The following is a 22,266-nucleotide window of genomic DNA, read 5'->3' as shown; positions in this document are numbered from 1 at the left end:
GTGGGTGCATTTATTTATCTTAAAAATGGCAACTTTGCAAACATGGCAATGTAGGTGGAGAAAGGAGTTGGGAGGAGCAGCCCGACATGGACTTAGCACTTCACGTGCCTGTGGTCAGGGTCTCCCTTCATCTGACTTAGCCTCAGAAGAAGCGTGAATTAGCCTCCTTAGAAGGAGTTTGCAAGGGAGACATAGGAATAGGGATTGACAGATATATTGAACTAGTTCAAAATTCAGGCTGGCTGTTAAGAGCCAGATATCTGTGCGTTGGGAGTGGGTAATTCTGGTATTTTTGAATAGCAGAACCAAGCTGCATCTGTCTCCTCACCTGGAGCTCTGGTGTATAATTCTCTGTTTTGGGTTTTTCCTTCAGGGACCTAACACAATCGTGATCTGCATGGTCATCTTACTGAACATTGGTCTGGCCATCCTATTTGTACATTTTTTGACATGATGTACCCCTCAGACAAGGTAAGAAGAGCAATGAGATTTTACCCTCAACTTATAGATGTCACTGTGGATGTTTTAGGGTTAACTAGCTTTACTGCCAATGCAAATCATTCATTGATGGGTGCCCTGGTGATGAAAATGCATGGGTATTTATTCAATAGATGCAATTACCTTGCATTGAGCATTGGGAATTCTCAGTTATCCCTTGCCTGTCCCAAGAGTGATTTGTGGAGTAATTTCAGTGGATAGTTCTCAAGTCTTTTCATAAAATTATTTCCTCAAAGTTAAAAAATTGAACTGTGTTGATCAGATACAATCTCACAGTATAGTTTCGCCTTCCCAGTTGCATGGGCATGATTCACGGAGTGAGACTTCCAGTGCAAGAATGCATGACATTAAATTTGAAATTTGTTTTCTGCGAACATGTTTTGAGAAACACTTTCAAATTGTTGTTCTATGCCAGCTGCTGCCAGGTAACTCATACATTGCAATATTTCTTGGCACTCAGCCCAGCAAGAGGCAAGAACACAAAAAAAAATATGACACTCTGAAATCTGCAGCTCCAATTGCCCCAGTGCTAGTTCTGTAGCTGTTGTTTCTAGTCATTTTACTAAAGGTAAATATAATCTGAGATGTGTATCTGACTAAGGTTAAACGGGAGCTCGGTCAGGCCTTCCACTTGAGTTGGGATCAGGGTTTGCATTTGGATTCGGTGGCAATAAAATCTTGTGAGGTGTCTTGTGCCCGTGGGATTCCTACACACAGGAATATGTCATGGGTTTCCGCAAGGTTTTTGTCACCTTGGGCTCAAATATTGCAGAAATAACCCCCGTCAAGGCTGAACCTGATCCTTGGGCCTCATGTGACCATAATGCGAGAGGTACCTCCTAAGCTGCCATGAGGGTATTGGGCTGCCTTCCCACAGCCTCCTGCAGGATAAAACTGCTCTGCTGGGCACTGCTTTCTGTTGTCATCTTAGTCCTCACTCTGTCTGCACAGGTGAAAGCCTTGCAGACAGCCAAAATTACGTTTTGGGTGTGTTTTTTCTCCCTCTTTACTCTTCACTCTTCTGTTCATCTCTGTCTGGGACAGGCGTTGCTGCTGATGGAGACCACAGACCTTGGCGGGGATTAAAACTCAGCCACCTGGAAACACCTAAAAGGACTTGCGATCTCAAGGTTGCACTGCAAACATCAACCTTAAATGAAAGCACCTGAAGATCAATTTAGTCTCCCTGCTCCCAGGCTGTGGCTGGCCTCTGCAATCTACCAAGGAAAAGCCAGGGTTTCTGCAATTCAGTCTCCTTCTCTTCTTTGTATAAAATAACAGTTGCCTTAAATTGTTCTCACCAAAGCCATCAACTGTCCTGTCATGCCAGAGATGAGGGATTTATCTGTAGCTGTAGGAAAACGAGTGAGAAGGTCTCCTGCGTGCACACTGATGTGTTTTGTAACTCCCTTGGTTGACTCGGTGTCAGAGATTTCCCAAAAAACAGCATCCATGGTGTGGAGATGAAGCAATACACAGCAACCAAAATGACTCGTGAGAGCCACGTCACAGCTAGGGGTGGACAGCGTCACCCTCTGTGCTTGGAAGTCATCCAAAGGGATGAATAAAAAGTCTTTTCCCATCGCCTGGAGTAGTTTTCCTCATATAGAGGACTGAGAGGGGGAGCAAGTTGGAAATTGGACTTGTTGAAGTGTAACCAGAGTCCTGCCCACGCCTGCTGACACACGACAGACAGGGGCTGCGGGGTGGGGTGCGAGGGACTGGCTGATCCAAGGCTGTTTGTGCATGTGGGGGGTGCTGCAGGTGGAGACGGTGCCTGTTGCGGGATCAGGTGCCATTGGAGTGCTGTCCTGCCACCAGAGAAGCATCTTGCAGTGGGAGACTTCCCACTGTATCGGGAAAGGAAATAGGTGTGCTGAATTTGTCCCTTTACCCCTTTTTTCTATGAAAATGTTGTTACGATGAAAAGGAGGTACTTACTGAAAAATACCTCCGTACACCTGCAGGTTCCTCCCCTTGGCATGCTGGGCTGCAGGGGGGCTCCTGGGCTCTCTCATTGCAACAGAGTGAACAGACTTTCCAGCCAGAGGATGCAGGGTGGCTGTCGTGGGAGAGGTTACATTATTCCTGAAAGAAAAAAAGGTGCAGAGACCCGAGTGACTCCAGTGTATTTGGGTGTTAGGCTCAAAAATACACAGCAACCAGACTTTCAGCAGTGGTAGAGTACAGTGGGGCAATTCTAGCTTGTTGTTCTTGCGTGCGAGGCTTAGAAGCCTGAGTGATTTGCACTGATTCTTCCCAAAGCTGCGACAGGGAGTGACCTTTGGAAGATGTTTCCACCATGATCTGCTCTGATCCTTAGCAGTGTGAGCTTTGAAGGTCGGCACAGATGAAGTTACAGTTTAGTGTGAGGCTGAGTGCTTGGACATGTTTCTTCCTTCTTTTTAAGAGCAATATGTATTTTCTATCCCTTTTTCAAGATAATTGGAAATGTTATTTATAGTCAGCTGTGCACCTCTGTGTATCTTGAGGTCCCGCAGCACAGGACTGGGTGGGAAAACCTGAGGGACTGGAAAGAATGGGGAAATGATAGCTGGGAAAAACCCGGGTGCCCAGTCTGCTCCAAAGATCAATCTGAAAGGATTTCAGAGACAGGGTAGCAGACACACAGGGGTTTACGCTGACTGGAGAGATGGGGGAGAACCTGCCTAATTTATCTGCTCTAATTATGGCATAAGAGAGTGAGAATAATTCAGTACTTTTCTTTGTGAACCAAGTTTATTTTTTAACCTTATTCAGCTCAGGAACGTTGCCACAGTAGCAAATATGTGGTGTTAACTGTGGGAGAAGTGAATGTGATCCCTTTCTAAAAGCCACGTGGCTGTACCAGTCCTGAGAAAGCTATGCAGCAGCATCTACACTTCCACAGAGCATAGTCTAGTAGCAATTTGCTTCTTTTCTTTTTTTCTTAAGTATAAATGTATTGCAAACCCCAGGCTCTGATGCCTTTGACATTTTATCCCTGTTTGCTGGCACTCACTTGCCAGCTCTGCAGTTCAATATGCCAACTGCTTTTATTAACCACCAAGACAATTTCCGTTGAGAGACCTGAGGGGCTTTTATTTATCACTGAGCACAAAAATGGATCTTTTTCAACAGTGCTAAGGTAATTTCTGCCCCTACCCCCACCCCACTTTTTTATGCATGTGATATGCACTCGGTAATGTGCTTTCCTCCTAGGAACTTTCTGAGAAAAGTAGGTAGATTTGCTTTTATGTGACGTATAAATATATCCATATTGCACTGAGATATGGATATATACATATATATAGCCCCTTAGGGATTTCGTTTTCTTAGATGCAAAATAACAGATTTACCTCAAACTGCATGCTTTCAAAACTGACTAGGATATTGTGTTATACTTTTCAGGTCTTACAAAGATGCAGATACATTTCACTCTTCACACAAAAATACCCTCATCACAGATTTTGCAAGCTGTTTACTACAATCTGTGTACTACTGTCCGGAGTTTTCTGTCGGTTGTTCTGCTGGATTATGTGCAATAATAAACAGTTATCTGCTCACTGTATCCATGTGGATCTTTGCAGGTCAATCTTCAGCTTTCTTTCAAGGTTGACACATTCACTCCAGTCTTAAATGGGAGTTCATCAACACGTGGTACAGAATTTCGTAGATGGCATCTGGATAGTCTTCAGCTTTTTCCCGGTATCTATTTAAAAATCTTGCATTTGTTGTTGATGGGGGAAACTTTGCAAAGATAAATTTTTTCACTTACTGCTTTTTAGAAGTTTGGTGCCAGGTGTTTGAGGACACCTCCTGCTTTCTGAACAAGCTCTGTGTGCTACCATCGTGCTGGCCCCCGCCAGAGGTTGCACAGGCCCAGGAGGAAGGGCAGCTTGCTGGCCCGAAGTCTGCCCAGGTGATGCTGACAGGTCCCTTCCCTGCCTCCCAACCCAGGGCTGCTGCCAAGTTGCTTCCAAGCTGTGCATCACTGCCTGTTCCTCTAGTGCCACAACCCTCCTGGGTTTGGAGAGGAGTGATTCTCCCCTGCCTGCGGTCAGTCCTCTCAGCCTCTTCAAACAGCCAAAGTGAGAGGAAAGCCAGGCACAGTGGGCAGGGAAATGGCAGCTGGGGGAAGAGTGATTTATGAGGGAGGACGGGAGAGCAGAGCCCAGCGCCAGCCAGGGGCAGTGGGGCCCAGGGGCCCAAGGAATCCAGAGTAGCCAAAACCTTCAATCCCTTTTCTATTTCTGGAGTACCTCACATGAGCAAAGCCAGCCTGTGCAGAGAGGCTGGCAGGATGCAGGCTCAGCTTCTGTGGGCAGCGGAGTCTCCCCCAGCTTCTGTGGGTATAAGGGGTCTCATGACAGAAGATTTCGTGCTCTGGTAGAGGCTTAAGGAGCTGAGTTTGATGTAATGGTGGCTTTACTCTCCTCTGAGCTTATTTTGCTTCTGCTATGTGAGTAACCAGCAGCATCTCATTCATCCAGTCACTGGGAGGAGGCTGGGGACAGCAGGGTAACTGGAGCCCTTTGCACCTCATAAATCTCAGGCTGATGAATGGAGCATATCTTTGGCCCATGTGCGGCAGAGGCAGCAGGGAGGTAGGTGGGTCTGCTGCTAAAGCGATGACATATTGCTTCAAAAATATTAATAAAGGCAGGACAAAAAGCCTGCCCCTTCCTCAGGGGAGGGGGAACAGCGCTGGGTCTCTGCCTCAGAAGCTGCTGGTTTCAGGGGTAACGTCCCCACCCTGCTTCTGGCCAGGCGTCCCTGGGCAGGCAGGGAGGTGTCCGATACGTGAGAACCAGGATAAAGGCACTAGCCTGATCCTGTGTCCGAAGGGCAGCAGCCTCAGCCTCACCGGTGGGAGGGAAGGTGCAATCTGAGCTCCGGTGTCCTTTGAGAGTGACCTGCCCAGGCGTCCTGGAGACCGGCACGCTGCCCTCCACCGCCCTTGCAGGGCATCGGGGCTCTCGGGAGCAAGCCCTGCTCTTGGCCTGCATCTTCCAACAAGAGGAATGGCCAGAGCTTGGGTGAAGGTGGCCCTGGCAGTGAGTAGGTGCCGGGAAGCTCAGCGGGGTGGCTGTGCTCCTTTCTGGCCCAGGAGCCAGGAACGGGGCTGGCTCTCCACCACCGCCTTTGCTCCAGAACCCTTCCTAGAGGAAGCCAATGTGATGCTGGGAGCATTAATGCACCGGGGAACAGCCACTGTTTAGCAGCTCCAGTGAAACACTGTCACATGCCTGGCCATGGCTTAGTCCCCAAACCTGGCTCTGCAAATTCTGGCTTTCCCCTCCCACCTGGCCAAGCCAAGGGCACACCATGCCCAGCTCTGGGCTGGCAAGGGGCCCTGCAGTGGCCACCCTCTCCTCTCCTCTTCTGCCAGAAACGCTGTCACTGCATGGCTGGAAAAAGTTGCTTTTACTTTATTTCCTCCAAGCAGCCACCCACGCCGTGCCTGTGAGGACAGACAGGATCGGCCAGCACGGGAGAACAACGGGCTTTCACTGGCCATCTCAAAATCATATTAGCACCGGGAGCACACCAGGACCTTCTCCACGAGAGGGGAAAGCTTAAAGGCTTCCTGGCTTGTGCCTTCAGGCATTCCCTTTCGGAGGAGCAGCGAGTGGCCACCAGGCCGCCAGTGCACTGGCAGCATCCCCTGTCTCTATAGAAACGGCACACTGAGCCCAATTCACAAGGTGGTCATAAGAAAAGTCAGCAATTATAAAACACAGACTGTCCTTAATACTTCTGGCCATCACCCATGGCACAGGGGACCTGTGGTGTTGGAGTCACGTCCCCTCCCTCAGTTGATAGCTGGGGAGGTCCCCCTGGTTTGGGGCACAGGCAATGCCAGTGATGTCCTCCCATTGGGGTCTGCATTTAGACCCCGGCAGGGCAGAAACATGCAGAGCTGGCTAACTGCTAACTGAAGGTATTTCCATAAACCAGCACCAGCCCTCCAGGACTGGCAAGCTTGGATTTGCTGTGCATCACAGCATGCTCCCCAGAATGGATGCCTTGGTTTGAAGAGTGCTGAGGAGCAACCTCAGAGAGGAGGCAGGTCGGGGGCAGCACTGGCCAGAGACCCTTCCGGAGGCCTTAGGGAACATGAATTGCAACATAAACAAGTAACTGCTGAGTGATTACATTAACACTGCTGTAGGACTATCCCCCAGGCTTTATTAGCAGCTCCTTAATTGGGGCCTGCTTGAACTAATGAGTTCAAAGCAGCAGCCAGGGGCCAGACCAGATTGAAAGAGACTGTATCTCATTTGTCCCCTAGTGTGTGGTCCACCCTCTTTTGTGGTTCTGAAGTCAGTTGCTCAGCATCTTCTTCAGTGACTAGAGCATTACTAATTTAAAGGTACCACTATTTTAATCCTTGTAATGTGCTCTTTGCAAGATTGTGCTGCAGAGCAGAAGCCAAGCTCTAACAGCCTGCTCTGGTTCCAGGGAGGTGCTGGGTGCCCTTGTAGTCTTTTTGTCCTTTTTTTTTTTTTTTTTTTTTTTTTTTTTTTTCTTTTTAGAGAGAGCTGCAGGTGTTTAGTGGGTTACTCCCTAACGTGGCTTTGGGGCAGGCTGGTTCCTGGAGTGCTGGCCAGGACTGTAGGGGAGATGCTCTCACAAAGAGCTATCAGCATGGCCACACTCTCCTATGGTACAGGCTGGTGTGGATGCCCAGTTTCCCCCACGAAAGTACATTTTCCACCACCCAAATCTAGAGAAAAGGTAAGAAAACAACCTGACTGGGACTTAAACTGAAGATTTGTGGAAGTTTATTTAAAATTCTGAGTTTTGTAGGAGTAAATAATCCTTGCTGGGTACACATCTGTGCACTGCATAGAGGCAATTATGCTGTGGCCTCTGTCACCAATGCACCAGGGCCGGCCAGATCCAGGTAAATATACTGAATGTTCTATCTCCTAAAATGCAAGTCTGAATGCTGTGAGCTTCAGCCAGCCTGTGGTTCTTCAGGCCCATAAAGCTTGCTCACCCTGCTTGCACCAGCGCTTCCCCAAGCTGCTGCCACCTCTGTGCAGTGCTCACAAATCCATCCCCTCCCCGCAGGGCTCTGCAGTGGTGCCAGGGTCCCCCTCTCCTGCCAGGGGACTTGTTTGCTTGTAATTGAAGAAAGCAGATGGCATTTTACCAGGTTAACAGGCACTGGAAGGGCAGGGGTTAGAAATAATGAGATTTAATTAAGAAAGTAACAGGCTAGATCAAAATTCAGGAGTGGTTTCGATGTGGTAGATTATTTAGGAGTGATAGATTCTCTGTTTAGTGGCATATTTATAAACTTGAAGCTTACACTCATGCTGTTGAGACTAAATAAATGCTGAAGGTAAAATACAGCTTCAGATTTTATGAGCAAGGTGGAGTGTTTCAGGGTACCATGTAATCCAGGCTGAAGACTGAAGGGCGCCCTTTCATTTCATCTAAGGAATTAAGGTTTTTATTCAGACTCTGGATATCCAGAGGAAGTTACAGGGATGAGTTATTTCTTTTAATTCCTTTCTGCTAGTGATTTATTTCCTGACAGCACACAGCTGCCTGTCTTTTCAACCAGCTTCTCCTTACCAAGCTGAGTGCTGACCTTCTGCCTCCACTTCCACCTAAAACCCTCTCGACTCGTCCTCATACATGCTGGGGGAGGGAGCAGGAGCTCATTCCTCATCTACGGAGTTTAATGCTCTGGTGCGTTTGCCGGACATCTTGTGGTACTGGGGGAATTTATCTGCCAATTACTTCTCAAAAAAATAACAAGGGTCATGCAGTACTTGGCAGATTAGGGGAGGACTGGGTTTTAATTGAATCCCAAGTATGTTGAACAAGAAGTTCAGAACTATCAATTAGCTGTTGGCTATAAATAAGAGAATAGCACTTTTAAGATGTCTCTGTCTGGGGGGAGAAAAGCATGAAGGGGAACAGTGAAGGCTGGAAAAGTGATGGGGAGGTGGAAAAGATCCTGATGGAGATGTTTCAGAGTTGAGCTACTACTTGGGTTTGCAGAGATCGAGGTCGTCTGTCGAACTGCACGTCCCATGCCTGGGAAATGTTTTAGGTCATGCAGGTGGGGTTTAGAGCTCAGACAGTAAATCCTCTTCCCACGTGGCCTCAGGGCAAAGTGGGCTCCCCTGTGTTCTCTGTACCTGCATCCCCAGGGGGAAGGGCTGGGTGACACAGGACAGCCTGCTCCCGAGGAGATGCTCCTCTGCTGGAGGCCCTGGGGAGACACCATCCTCCATAGCCCCAGGGGCAGCTGGGCTGTGCTGCCATGATCTAGCTACTGTACCAAAGCAAACAGCACCGGGATGCAGAGTCCAGCTCTTCCTCCTCTCCAACCCCACTGTGCTTGCAGGGTGTTACCAATTTACTGCGCTGCTAAGAAAGGTTAATTTTCTCCTCCCTCCCTTGCCATCATCCATCCCTTTATAGCAGTTGGCTGGAGTGCAGGGAGTGAAAGGATGGGATGGGATGGGATGGGATGTGATGCGATGCTGCTCGCGGTATGTCTCTGGCTCTTGGGGCTGGTGGGGGTGTGTGTACCCAAAGGTGCCTGCATGCTCAGGACCTTGTGCCCCAGGCAGCTGCAAGCCACAGTTGTCTGTGAAGATGAAGAAAATTAATTCCTGTGCTGGCTAGACAGGGCATGGAGTGGCTTAAGGGGAAGAAGCTGTTATGTTCTGAGTAGGTAAATCTGATGCACTGGAAGAAGGACTCATTAGCACAGGAGCCCAGCTTAGCTCTGGACTATGCAGTGAGTTGTTGCTGTTAGCCTCAACCCAGCCCATGTAGGGACTGACACATCCAGACCTCAGCCCTGGATTTTGCTACATTCAGGGGAGCAGCAGCCGCCCCAGGGCTCCCTTTCCCCCTCCTATGCCTTACCTGTGTGTTACTTTGAGGCACCCTGATCCTTACTGCTCTGGTTTGTCTGCAGATGCTTTTATCAATGGCTTGTTGCGAGCTGCTAAGGAAAAATCCATTCTAAGGGAAGTTGGGGGCGGGGGGGGGCGGGCAGGGGGGGTGAGAGGTCTGTGCTAGAGAAAAGATTATTACAAGCAAACTGTTTAATTTCCTAGTTTCTTTTGCTAAGTGGAACAATTTTCTCACATCACAACAAAAACGCTTCCATTTTCTTCAAGAAGCAAATCCCAAATTTCAGTGCAGAACTTCCTTAATAATGATAAAGAACTTAGTTCCTAAATTACCAGTATACATATTCATGACACAAAAGTGGCATGAACCCTTAAATTCCAAACACAAGCTCTTCAAATAACTGCTAAAACCAGTATTCTCTCCCCTCATCCTTAGGTTATTTTGGGGTCAAAGTAGATAGTTTTTTTAACTCATAATATAATAATCATACCTGCAAAGCCACCCTGTACCACAATGAAATAGGTCCTGGAAAGTTCCTGGCACATCAGTGGGAGAGAGGTTGTGTTCTGACTGCCCAGGGAACTGATTTCCCATAGATGCAGAACATCTTGTGCTCTTAAAAATATCACATGGATATTTCTTGAGTGGATGCAAAATTCTAGGATCATTAAACAGTATAGCTGGGGAAAAACAGTGCTGACCAGTGAGGCCATATTGGCTGTTCAAAGAATTTTTTAGTCACTTGAGGGTTACTGGTGGCTGACACTTGTTTTATTTGGGAAGAGCCTTAGTGTTTGGCTTGTGTAATCTTTTTTTATTTTACTCCTAGACCAGATAGTCTCTTCCAAGTCTGTAGCAAGTGTCCTTGGGCTGGTTTCTTGGATGTCACAAGTTATCAATATCCTCTTTGCTCACAAGATGATAGCAGCGATAAGCATTGTTATTATCTTTGTATCATTAATCAATGTGTTGCTTACCACAAAGCATGTGATGCACTTTCACAAATTATTCTCAGGAAATACAAGAATTGCTTCACCTGCCATTGAAGTGCCATTGTCGCTGGGATGGAGAGCAACGCTGCTCGATGGCATGCAGCTACATCACATCGGGACTTACAGGACAAGGCTATGGTATCCAGCTGAAGCAACTAGAGGAATCTGGACAGAAAAGGTACAGTTATCCAGAAGAAGCTTAAACCACAGCGTGGAAAGTTATACTGTTACCATAGGGAACACTCATTATTAGTTTGTTCATTTTTCTGTAACAAATTCAACTGGTCTGGACCTTGGGTTTATGTGCCACCAGCACTGCAATATTTCCAGAAGTGAGAGGTGAGGTTGGTGACACCCAGCTTCAGTTATTCCTAACATAGGAGTCTCCACCTGAAAGAGTCCATTTACAGTCAAAGGACAGAAATAGTCACATCTCAGGAGGCGTTCGTCTCCTCAGTAGGTGTGTGCATTCCTCAGAGGACTGCGCTGAGATGAGAGATGCGCTTCCTCGAAGTGTCTAGTTGTCCCATTGAACTCTGAAGGGACTCTAGAGGAGCAGCTCACATAGGGTGTCTGTTATAGGCATGTAAATTTGGGTAGGTGAATCTCACCCTATAAGAAAACTGGTCCAGCAGAAAGAGGGTTTTTTTCCCTAAATGCCCTTCCTCTCAGTGCTCTGGCCCAACTCAACAGACAGTTGCACTGGCACGTAACACAGAACGGCATTGCATTGCTGTATTTAAGTACAGATTCTTTAAAGATGCTAAACATTAACTTGTAACTAACATTTCACCAAACAAGAATAAATTAGAGCTAAGGAAAAGCAAATTAATTTGTAAGAATCTGTTTTGTTAAATGCCCTGGAGAGGTATTAAATTAAGCTTGCTGCAATGCCAAAGCAATTTCTGTTGGCTGTTTCCCAACACAGTGCATGCGGCCACATAGCTCGCACTGCCTGCACTTTTTTCAGGGTCCCAGGATTTATTTGGCAGGCTTGTTCTTCTTTACAGGCACAGGGAGACTGTTCAGTACTTCTTGTTTGGTGAGGTTGTGACTGGAGCTGTCATGGGAATAGTCCTTCACAATGCTGTAGTACACTGGGACGGTGTACAGTGCGGGGTTCTCAGCACTATTCTCTTTGCACTTGCATAACTTCCTAAAGGCAGCCCTGAGCTTCTGTGACATGAGGTTGTAGATGATGGGGTTGATGGCGCTGTTCAGATAGATGCACGTGTGGCAGAAGAGAAGGAACCAGATGTTCAGATACGGGAGGGTCCACGAAGGAGTTCACCACCACCAGTGTGCAATAAGGCATCCACAGAAGGGCAAAGAGGACCACCACGACAGCCAGCATTTTGGTCACCTTGTCGGTGGTGATATGCAAAAAAAGAAAGTCAGATGATGTTAAATTTCCAGTAGGGGTTTCCTACCTGGAAAAATGGTGCAGACAGTTAATTTAGTCTACATATCACTTCTATCTCTCTTTAAGCATTTCAAATAGGCACCCAAACCATGAGGCTATTCCTCTCCGAATCTGTTTTGTTCATTAAATAATCTTGCATAAATAAAACCCTTAAATGAGAGGTTTTCACCTAGCATTGAAAAAAGCCTTTAAAACTCTTTAGGACAAGCATCCACCAACCTGGAAATGGTCTGGGATAATCATGGGAATTTCTGTACCAGAAAGAAAATTTGAAAATTGTACATAGCAATAAATTAATGGGAAAACAAAGTGCAAAAGCAGGGACCTAAGTTTTGGGGGTGCCATGGAATATAGCTCAGCTCCTTGTCTGGGATGTCCTGGTTACCTACTTCAGCTATATTGTTCCAGGGAATAGGCTCCACGTATAGAGCAGCACTGGGAGCAGAGGAGACTGTCTGAAGTCTTACACAAAGTCCTGCTTATGCTGATATGGGAGTTACTTGGCTAATTGGTATAGGTTATTTTAATTTGCAGCACACTAGGGAAGTACTGCATTAACATATTAGGAAGAAGAAGTTATTGAGAATTCAGAAGTGAGCAGTAATTGCCCTCAGCGTGACTCAAGCTTGTTTAAGAAAATGGTTTTTTGTACTGAAACTCTAGTGATCTTAATAATTTCAACAGCTATTTCTGGTAGGTGACAATCATCCTCCAGTTAATATTTACAGAATACATATGTCCCCAAGGAGGAAAGTATGAGTAAACACTGATGCCACACGCATATTAAGGCAGTGGCATTTCAAATGCCAGAAGGGGAGTTGTGCAATGGCTCCAGTTCTCGATATGGAAATAAGCACTTAGATCACATTTACAGTCTCTCAGCTTTTCTTGGAGTGGGTTTTTTTGTTTATTTTTTACTTTGTCACAAGCAACTGTGCCTTCCTGTAATGCTGTGAGTAGAAATCAGAGGTGGTTGGTAGTGGCAACAAAAGTTGCTGTACAAGTAAGGCACTATTATCAAGCTGAGGCCAAAATAGAAGTGTTTTGCTGTGTGTGGTTTAATGAGAATGTGAGGACACTTCCCAGAATAAGATCTTGCAGTGATACGGTGAGTGCTGAGGCTGTTGCTAAGACTGCAGCATGTTTGCTGCAGCAGTTTGTTGCCCTTTGGGAAAGATAGGAGAGATTGTACAAGTTGTGTCCATAAGATGTAGCTTTTCAATGCCTTTTACAAGGGCTGGCTGGGAAGAGCAAGAGCCATCTCACAAGCTTTTGGTTTCAAGCCACTATATCTAGTAATGTGTGCAACTGCTAGGGTGATAATCTGGTTTATAGAAATATTCCTGAACAGATAGGCTGGGAGTAGACAGCAGTTGCTTGGCACATAGCTGACGATGATCAAAATCTCTGTGTACCAGCATGGTTGTGGCTGCTGCTGAGGCTGGCAGGGCAAGCCAGGCTCGGCCACCCCTTGCCGAGGGAAGGAGCATCCCGACAGCAGTGGCGAGACCATATTGCTGTGGTCTGCACTGCAAGACCTGGGAACAGAGAGCTCCCAATACCAGATTGGCCCACGAAGGAGCAGATTTTACTTCAACACCGTATGCCACGTGAGCAGTGCCTGTGGACGAGATCCTGCTCTCTACTGTTCTAAGCATCTTTACAGCAAATGGACATGGCAGCTGTGGAGTGTTCAGCCTGCCTGCTGCCTTCCACAGGCCCAAATTTTTTTTTTTTTTTAAAGGGTTGCTTTTGCCATATTTTTGATTTATCTGAGGTTTTATTTCCTGAGAACCTGAATGAAGTTGATCTGAACAAAACTGTGCTAATAGCTGAAACCCCACAGCAAAATGCAACCAGCTCCTCAGTTTAAGTGATCCTAAGGACAATTTCAGTCAGAATTTAATTCCACTCTACTAAGCAGTTTATTCCTCCTGAGAGAAGAGGGCAGGCTCTATGCGTTTCCATCCCATGCAGAGACTGAACATGTCCCTGTCCTGCCTGGAAGGGTCCATGTTAAAGAGCTCTCTTGGGAGTAGAGGTTGTGGGCGAGTCTTTCCATCAGCTTCAGCAGTCCTAGGCAGGCAAAATATGTCCTGGGAAAGTGAAATAGCACACCTCTTCACATCCTCACTGAGACACAAGCACTCCTGCTCAGCAGGTGTCTCAGTTAAACCCCTTGGGGCCAGGGAGAATAAATCCCTGAGGTTATATACACTCAGCTCTGCTCTCTGGCAGGTGTCTCTTCTGGCAGGGAGGTTTCTGTATCGCTGAAATGTCTCCTTTAAAGCTAACGCATTAATTAATACTGCTCATGTGCTGTCTCCTGAGTCTGAAACATCTTTGGCTTTTCAACTGTTGTAACTCTGTGCCTTGCTCTACTGTTCAGGAACCCAAGATGTTTGTGAAGAGTGATCTGAACTCTGCACCGGAGTGACAACATGGGGGGAGTGTATCCTAATAAGGCTGAAAATTAAGTTCATTCCAGTCCTTTCTGAGACTGAAAGAAATGTAGTCTGGAAAAGAACCAGTGATTCATCTGCTTTTTAACCATAACTGCCCCTGCTTTTTGGCTGGTTATTGTGGAAATGCCGGCAGTGCCAGTGAGTGCTCGCCCAGCTCCCAACACCTCCCTCCAGAGTGCAGAAGACCACAAGGTGCTGTCATCCAAAGAGCTCTTCCTGCTACATGTCCTACAGCCCTGCAAAAAAGCTGCCTTTGTCCTGGGAGAGGAAACCGGCTGGAAACAGCACCACGAGGATTTATTACCTCTGCCTCACTGAACGCCTTCAGTGCTCCCCAAGGATGCTGCATCCAGACCACAAGCTGGGACAAGGCAGCCCTGCCCTGAGCTCACTGGAAGACTGAGACTTGCCTTTTAAAGCCAACCGTCCGTACAGACCATGTTCTCCTGGGTACGACTTTAACAACATTGTGTCAGCACAGGATGTCTCCTTTGGATGAAACCTAACAATCTATCCCAAACTCACTCTCCTATCTCCATTGTGGGGAAAGAAATCTCTGGTGTTGTCTGCAAGCATGGCTGAAACCTGTCTCCATGTCTTTCTGCATTCTGCCTGGCTGAGGTGAGTTACTGTAGCCCACTTGAGGTGCTCTGAACTTACTTCTGGTGCTCATGTGAAAAATGAATCGGCACTGAGGAGAATTTGGGACTTGTATCCCTAACTGGAGTAGTCCTGAATTATGGCCTCCTGGAAAAAAACAAAACAAAACAAAACCAAAAAAAACCCAAAACAATAACAAAAAAAAAAAAAAACCCAACAAAACCACCTGTATGAAAAAAAGCACTGGAGCTTTGCTGTAGCCTCAAAGCATCCCTTGGGGAAGCACCAGCTCAGGGACAATAATTTTTCCAGCAAGTGTTTTGCAACAACTCTATTGTACATAGTGTGTGCACACAACAGCTGTAAAGGAGCAAGATGAGTTTGTAGACAGAAGGGGATTTTCTACCGGAACAGTTGATATTTAGTTGAAAACCACTTTTGAGCATGTAAAGGCAGTGTTGTTGCTGGATGCCCAAGGATATCTGCTGTACAGGCTGCTGACTACATCCCAGGTCCCTGTGCCAAAGCTAAGGGGCAGCTCATCTTCCACCTCCACAGGCCAAGCCCAGTGTAACTCAGAGCAAACCCACTGTGAGCATCCCTCTTGCTCCATACAAGACGATCGGCATCCTGCATCCCCGCGCAGCTCTTCCAACCCACCGGCTCTCGCAGCGCTGTGTCCAGCCTCTGCCCCTGTCCGGGAAGTCACAGACGCTTCTCCCCAGCTGGTCACCCCCCCCACCCCCCCCCCCCCTTATCCCAGCGCCCCCGCCCTGAGCTGCAGCATCCTCTTGTAGGAATCCCACTCCCTCTAGTGGTCCCTCTCCAGCTGGTGAAATACGTGCATGGAGGCGGCTGGTGGTATCTGTGGCCTTTTCTTCTATAGGTGATAAATACAGCAAAACTCACGCCTTGGGTCGTCCTGCTCTGGACTGACGTGTTTTAAAGGCACCAGTGAGGAACAGCAGCATCTTCATACTCCGAAAAGCAAGCAGAGCAGTGCTGGGGCTGTGCAGGAGCACATCCACAGCAAAACACACCCAGCCATCCAGGCTTTTTGGAGTCAAGGCAGAAAAATGGGCATTTCTGGGGTAGCTCCTTTGGACATCTCCCAGGGGACTCTGGGCGCAGGACCTGGAAGGGCCAGTTCCTCTACAAAGAGAGGCCAGAGGAGAAATGCTGACATGGGTGCCTGTAGCCTGGGCAGAGAAATGCCCTGACCTCCACACAAGCCTGTCCTCCCACCCTGCTCTGCTCTCCAGGCTGACAGATCCTCCAGGAGCCAAACCACCCTCTCCTACCAATGGTCTGTGATGGGAATCTGGCAAATCGTGCGCTATTGCCCAGCAAACTCAAAGGTGTTTGCAGGGTTGGGGTTCCCACTTCACCACATGGCTGGGACACGACCTGCTGTCTGCAGGCTCTCGTGGAGCTCTTGCTGCACATGTGAAGCCTGTCAGACAGCAACACTATTGCAGTTTTGGACCAGAATTGCAAGCATGATTTCTAATGGTGTCTTTAATAGTTTAGTCTACATGGCAATTACACTTTAAAGAAGATGCACCCTTGCGTCAGTCTTCCCCACTGATAGCACACACATCAGCTTCACAGCCTCCTCATCACCCTGTCAGTTTGGAGACCACCAGCATTCGTTATTAGAGCAGTTGCCAATGCTGTGTCATCACTTCTGATGCCAAAGGCCCCATGGAGACTCCTGGTGACATTTTCAAGGGCTGTCAGCACTTCTCAGGAGGCATTACCTGTCAGACTGCCCTTTCACCCTGGTCACAGGTGATTAATGAACAAGGAAACCTGCTTATGAGCTCTTCAGCCAGCATCAGGTATGACAAAGCAGTGTCCACTGCTCTGAGTTGAGCTTCATCTGTGTTCTTTTTTTTAAGTTTCCTCTGGTTTTGAGAACAGTGATGCCATGGCTATCAGAAAATCAGAGAGGAAACTTGTCTTCTGGCAAAGACAACACAGGACACCAGTGTCCAGGCTGCTCCCTTTTAGGGTTCATACCTGTCAACTGCACAGGGGCTTTTTGCCATTGATTTTCTTGGAGGAGAACCTTACCTGGAGAAGACCACCTGGGTGCCTTTTGTGCCTCTCTCCCAACTTTGCTAAAACCAAACTGGTGGGGTGTCCCCAACCAGCTTGAGATCTGGATGCTGGGGGACCATAGCCCCCCCAGGCTCTGCTTTACCCCTTCACATGGGCACATGCACCTCTGTCTCCATCGCCCACATGTCCCATGGTGGGGTCGCACTGGCCATGGGAATGCTCTCCTCCACACTCACTTTTAAGCTCCTTCCTCTATGCAGCACCTCCACCTGCCAGCTCTGCTGGCATGAATGGATTCAGCTACCTTCTATCTCACATTAAAATCCCTTTCTTAATGATCTGCCAATTCCCCAGCGCTCGGTCCACACTTCTCCTTGGCTCTCACTTCACTGTCACCCTGGGGTCCTGCACGCTGCAGCATCTCCCTGAAAATATCATTCTTGTGGCCCTGGCTGCCCATGCTTAGGGAGACAAACCAAAGGCAGAAGCCAGTGCTGAGCCCTTGGGCCTCAGGGAGGCCTCTTTCCTCCCTGGGTCATTGAGGTCTTGGATTTCCTCATAACTAGATGCAGAATCATGACTCACTGCAGCTTCTGCTCCTCAATCCATTGCACCACCAGTAAAAACTTCTGGCTGCATTTCAGGGAGAGCTCAGGTGGATTCTCTGACAAGACCTGCATTTGTTATGCTCCAAGCACTCCTGTTCATGCTGCCTGAAATTCTTGTCAACATAGCTGTATGGTTTTACTTGCCTTTGGTGCACAGATAACTTATTTCTGCACTGAGCATCCAGCAGATCAACCCTTCAGCAATGAATCAAAGTTGAACATATAGATCCTGGGTTTTCCCCCTCTGACTCTATAGACAGCTGTATAAAATCCCTTATGACTACATGCAAAATGAAGCAATCATGTCCTGTGTCATATCCAACCTGTGAAAGACATTTACGGAAAAACCTGGACTGCAGCAACCTCTGGGGCACAGCACTGCATCCCTTTGCCAGCCACCCACCCCTGTGCCAGCTACCGAGCCCACATGCCACTGATGGCACAGCTGGGGTTCCTTCATCACTCGCAGCACAGCTTGCTTTGAAGATCTGCCGGTAGACAATCAGAAGGAAGCATTCAACAAACCATAGCTGGAAGCCCTGCAAAACTGCTTTACAGTTTAAAACCTCTGTGCCATCTTTATTCCTTGCGATGGCAGCTCTGTGATGTCAGGCCAGCCAGGGGATGGCTGGTGTAACAGAAAAGAGAGCACAAGATGTTTCCAGGAGCTGGAGCACCCTTCATCCAGCCCCATCAGCCACTTGTCCTAATGATGCTGGAGCACACTGTGTGCGGCACGGCCACTCCATGGCACAGTGCCGCGGGGGGAGCTGCACAGCCACCACAGCGGCTGCTCTGGATGGAAGGAAAGGTCCATCAACCTGCACCTTCAGATACTGCCTTGTAGTATCTAGAGACCTAACTGCTGAAACCCCTGCCCAAGGCTCCTGCAGCAGCCAGCGGCCCTGGGAGAATAGACAAGTACTTTTACAGAACTCAGGACTTGCTTTAAACCTTTCTGTGCTGGAGCAAAGGGTAGAAAAAGCTGAACTGGAATTGGTTCATGAAGAAATACACGTTCTCTGGGCTGTTCACTTCCCCTCCGTGACTCTGAATCATCTCTCCTGGGGAATGGAGATTCCTGTGCAAGTCAGGCAACGAGATATTAACTTGGAAACACAAGGACTTTAGGACAGGCTGAAGCCTATTTCAGGCTGTCTGGAAATCACAACAAAAGTGGTTTCAAGAGCTCAAGCCAAACTCCCAGATTCAGCCCTTTTCTTTAAAATAGCCCATGCCTCCACTTATTCAAAGTTTGAATCTGGAATGGGATGGTCCCCCGCAAACAGCCAGCTAGCATGCAAGTGTCCCATGTCTAGATACTGACCTGTCCAAACAGAAGGGGCAAGAGACAATGATTGTCCACGTGGACAGAGAAAGAGGAGGAATGAGGATCGAAGGAGGTGGGAGGAGAAGGAGATGGGGAGCGAGCAGGCAGCAGAATGACAGAGGAATCACTGAGAGGCAAACACCCTGCTGTGACAGCGAGGTGCCTTCCCCAGCTGCAGGGACCGGCAGTCTGCAGCTGGGGCTGGGCTCGGAGGGCAGGTGTCATGCCCGCTCTCCTTTCCCTTTGCTCCTCTAAATCTGAGGTCACCTCCCCAGGACCCTGTCTGGGAGGCAAGTTCCGCTGGCATAATGTGACCCAGCACTCGCCTCCTTGGGGAGGCAATCAGTAATTAATTAGCCAACAAACAACCCTCCTCTCTTGCCTCTCCCAGTTGATCCTGGAGCCCTGTCCTCCTCTGCCAAGCCCAGCCAAAGCAGAGGGGAGCCCATCTGTACTGCCAGACCCCAGCCACGCTTAGGGGGGCTTCTGTGCAGCACCCCAACTCCCTCCACTCCCCTCACTAAGGGAAGAAAACTAGTGGGGCGCTCCATCCCCTGCCAGATTGCCCCTCAAAGCACTGAGCCCCTGACAGCGCTGCCTGCAGCCCAGCGTGCCCCAGCCCAGTGGGGACCCCCTACCTGCTTGCCCCCTTGTTGCCCCGGCAGGAGAGCTTGAGGGAGATGCCCTGGTGCATGGAGCCCAGGCAGGAGTGCTGTGGGGTGGCAGGCAGGGGGCTCATGAAGAGGATGCGGGCAATGGGGCCGTAGAGGATAGTTGCCAGTCCCAATGGGATGATGTAGAAGACAGCAAAATCCAAGAAGTAAATGGGCATGTAAAGGCTTCTGGAGACCCGGTAGCCACAGCTGACCCGTGCCCCCCTCCGAGAAGTTGTCCTGGGTCGTATCCACCAGGAAGAACCACATGAGGCAATAGAGGGAGGTGAAGAGCCACAGCGAGGAGATGATGTGCTTGGCGTGGGACACGGTGCACAGGAGCTGCGCTTTGATGGCGTGACAGATCGCGATGTAGCGCTCCACCATGAAGGCAGCGATGGACCAGGTGGAGATGTTGATGCCCAAGTACTGCAAATAGGTGATGCAGAGGCAGCCGGCATAGCCGTACACCCAAGAAGCCACCACTTCCGAGATGTTGGGCAGCCCGGCCGCCAGCAGCACGACGAGGTCGGCCACCGCCAGGCTCACCAGCTAGCAGTTGGTGGGGGTCACCATGTGCTTGGTGCGCAGCACCACCAGCACCATCATGACGTTGCCCGCGACGCCCACCCCGCAGATGAGCAGCACCAGCAGGATGGTGACCACCTGCAGCTCCAGAGGCTGCCGGGGCATCCTGCCCAGGCTCTGGTTGCCGCTGCCGCCCAGCGCGGCTCCCGGGCTGACCGAGCCGTTCTCCAGCGCCCCCCCCCCCGCGCCCTTCCTTTCCCGGCGGAGCTCCGCGCACCGTGCTGCGGGGAGCGCGGGGGCCGCCAGCCAGGAGCCGCCCCCTGCCCCGGCGCCCCCGCCCCGCCTCCTCCCTCCCCTTTTTTGCCGTGATTCACCCCAAGTCCTGCAGCCGCCCGGCTCCTTGCACACACACCCCCGCAGCCGCCCCCGCCCAGCAGCCGCCGAGAGGGGCGGGAGCGGCCGGGACCACCCCAGTACCCGGGACCCCCAGGACCCCCCAGCCTCAGGAACGACCCGGGACCGCCTAGGATCCACAGGTCCGGGGACTCTCCAGGACCTCCCGCAGCCGCCGGGACCCTCGGAAAACACCAGGACCTCCCGCGACCACCTCAGGGCTATCCCAGCCGCCGGGACCCCCCCAGCCGCCTCCCGCCGGCATCCCCCACCTGCGCCCGCCGGGTCCTAGCGCACCGCTGAGCTGAAGGGGAGGAGGAGGAGGCCAGACAGGGAGCGGAGGGTAGCAGGTTGGAGACCCCGGCTGGAGAGGCACAGGGGGCTGGGAGCACCCCAGCAGCGAGGGGGTCCGTCCCGGGACACGGGGCTCCGGGTGCCTTGTGGCCCCAGCCGAGCCACCGGCCGCACCGTGCCCCCGGGCAGGGAGAGCTGGGGATGAGGGATCCTTTCCTCCTCATCCTCAGGAGGATGGAGCAGGGCGATGCCACCGACACCCATGGTCTTTCCTGCTTCCCTTGGCTGGGGCAGAGGGGTGCCTGTCCTGGGGGTCGATAAACACGGGGTAGTGACACTCTCGTGCTGTCTTTCCTGCAGCCACCCCATCCCAAACAAGCACCTCGCTGTGCTTCTTGGGGCAAAGGCTTACCCAGACCTGGGCTGGGAGATCCCGTGGCTTCCCAAGGACGAGGCTGGGATATCTGGTATCTCCCTGCGGGTCAGGCTGGCAAAGCCAGTATCTCCCTGATGGGTCAGCAGTAGCCAGGATCTGCTGCCAGCTCCATGCTTGCTCCCGACACCTCCACAGTCTGTCAGAAAATGCATTTTGAAATTGAAAGCAATGGTGTTCGCAGAGATAAAATGCTAAGGGTCCCCTAACCTGCGGAGAGAGGATGAAAGGACAATGGTAAAACTTTATTATTAATTAGATTTCAATTAAAGGCAGAGGCATCCCATTAATCCCAGACACTGAGGTGCATATCCAAAATGTGAAGGATCATCCTGATGCTGGGTGGTCCAAGCCTAGTCTAGCTCCACAGGCAAATTTCTCAGCCTGGGCCGTACAAACCTGGGTGGATAAAATGCCTTTTGCCTCAGCCCATGGAGCAGCAGCGTGTCCTCAGGCTCTGCCTTGCTGTGGCAAACAGTATTTTCCCCTGTTCTTTGGGAAACCATATGACTCCGTTTGGCTCCACAGAGGACAATTGCTCTAGTATTTAACTCCCTCCCACGACTTTTCATTCACCTGTGGGTCAGTTATAAAGGACAAATATTCTCTTCTTCTCTTTCCAGTTGCTTTCCTTAGGGCTCCACTGGCAGCCTGCACCTCAGCCCAGCAGCAGAGCCGCTGTTCCAGGCAGGCAAAGACCTTATTCCTGGCACATCCCTGGCGGCAAAACACGGGTGGGTGAGCTGCCAGTGGGGGGGGCACCGTGTGTGGGAGGGGAGAAGGCACAAACCCCGTGTAAACATCCTGAGGGGGAACTTAGGGTTCATCTGCTTCCTCAAACCCATTCCAGGAACAAGCTTTGCGGGACCAGGAAACAAAACTAAAACCAGCTCCCACAGAGGCTGGAGAAAGTTTTGGTTTGGTTTAAACCTGCAACATTGTGTAGGATTGCTGTGGACAATTATTTCCCTCAACATTTTGTTTTGCGGCACTGACAGTCCAGTAGTTATTAGCACAGAGGTAACAACAGCATTAAATCGCCTGGCTGAAGCAGCTCCTCCTGCCCCAGTCCCCGAGGTAACCGGCATGTCCATCGCAAGGCTGGGGCTGGGGG

At 49.8% G+C, this 22,266-nt stretch overlaps 1 protein-coding gene and 1 pseudogene across 1 annotated transcript in view; one reads left to right on the top strand and one right to left on the bottom strand.

Moving 5' to 3' along the window:
• Positions 1–4,034, top strand: part of JPH2 (junctophilin 2) — a 34,292-nt gene extending 30,258 nt beyond the window's left edge. Inside the window, exons 5-6 of the mRNA XM_055814586.1 lie at positions 374–471; positions 1,543–4,034. Of these exons, the coding sequence (XP_055670561.1) occupies positions 374–454 (81 nt within the window). The 3' untranslated portion in view covers positions 455–471; positions 1,543–4,034. The remainder of the gene's footprint in view (positions 1–373; positions 472–1,542) is intronic.
• A 5,634-nt stretch (positions 4,035–9,668) lies between these two features.
• Positions 9,669–20,251, bottom strand: LOC101915737 (thyrotropin-releasing hormone receptor-like; annotated as a pseudogene).
• Between the last annotated feature and the right edge of the window lie 2,015 nt (positions 20,252–22,266).

This window comes from Falco peregrinus, chromosome 9, assembly GCF_023634155.1.
Source record: "Falco peregrinus isolate bFalPer1 chromosome 9, bFalPer1.pri, whole genome shotgun sequence".
Taxonomy (NCBI): Eukaryota; Metazoa; Chordata; class Aves; order Falconiformes; family Falconidae; genus Falco; species Falco peregrinus.
Note: the sequence above shows the minus strand (reverse complement) of the source record. Positions and strands in the feature narration are given on the sequence as shown.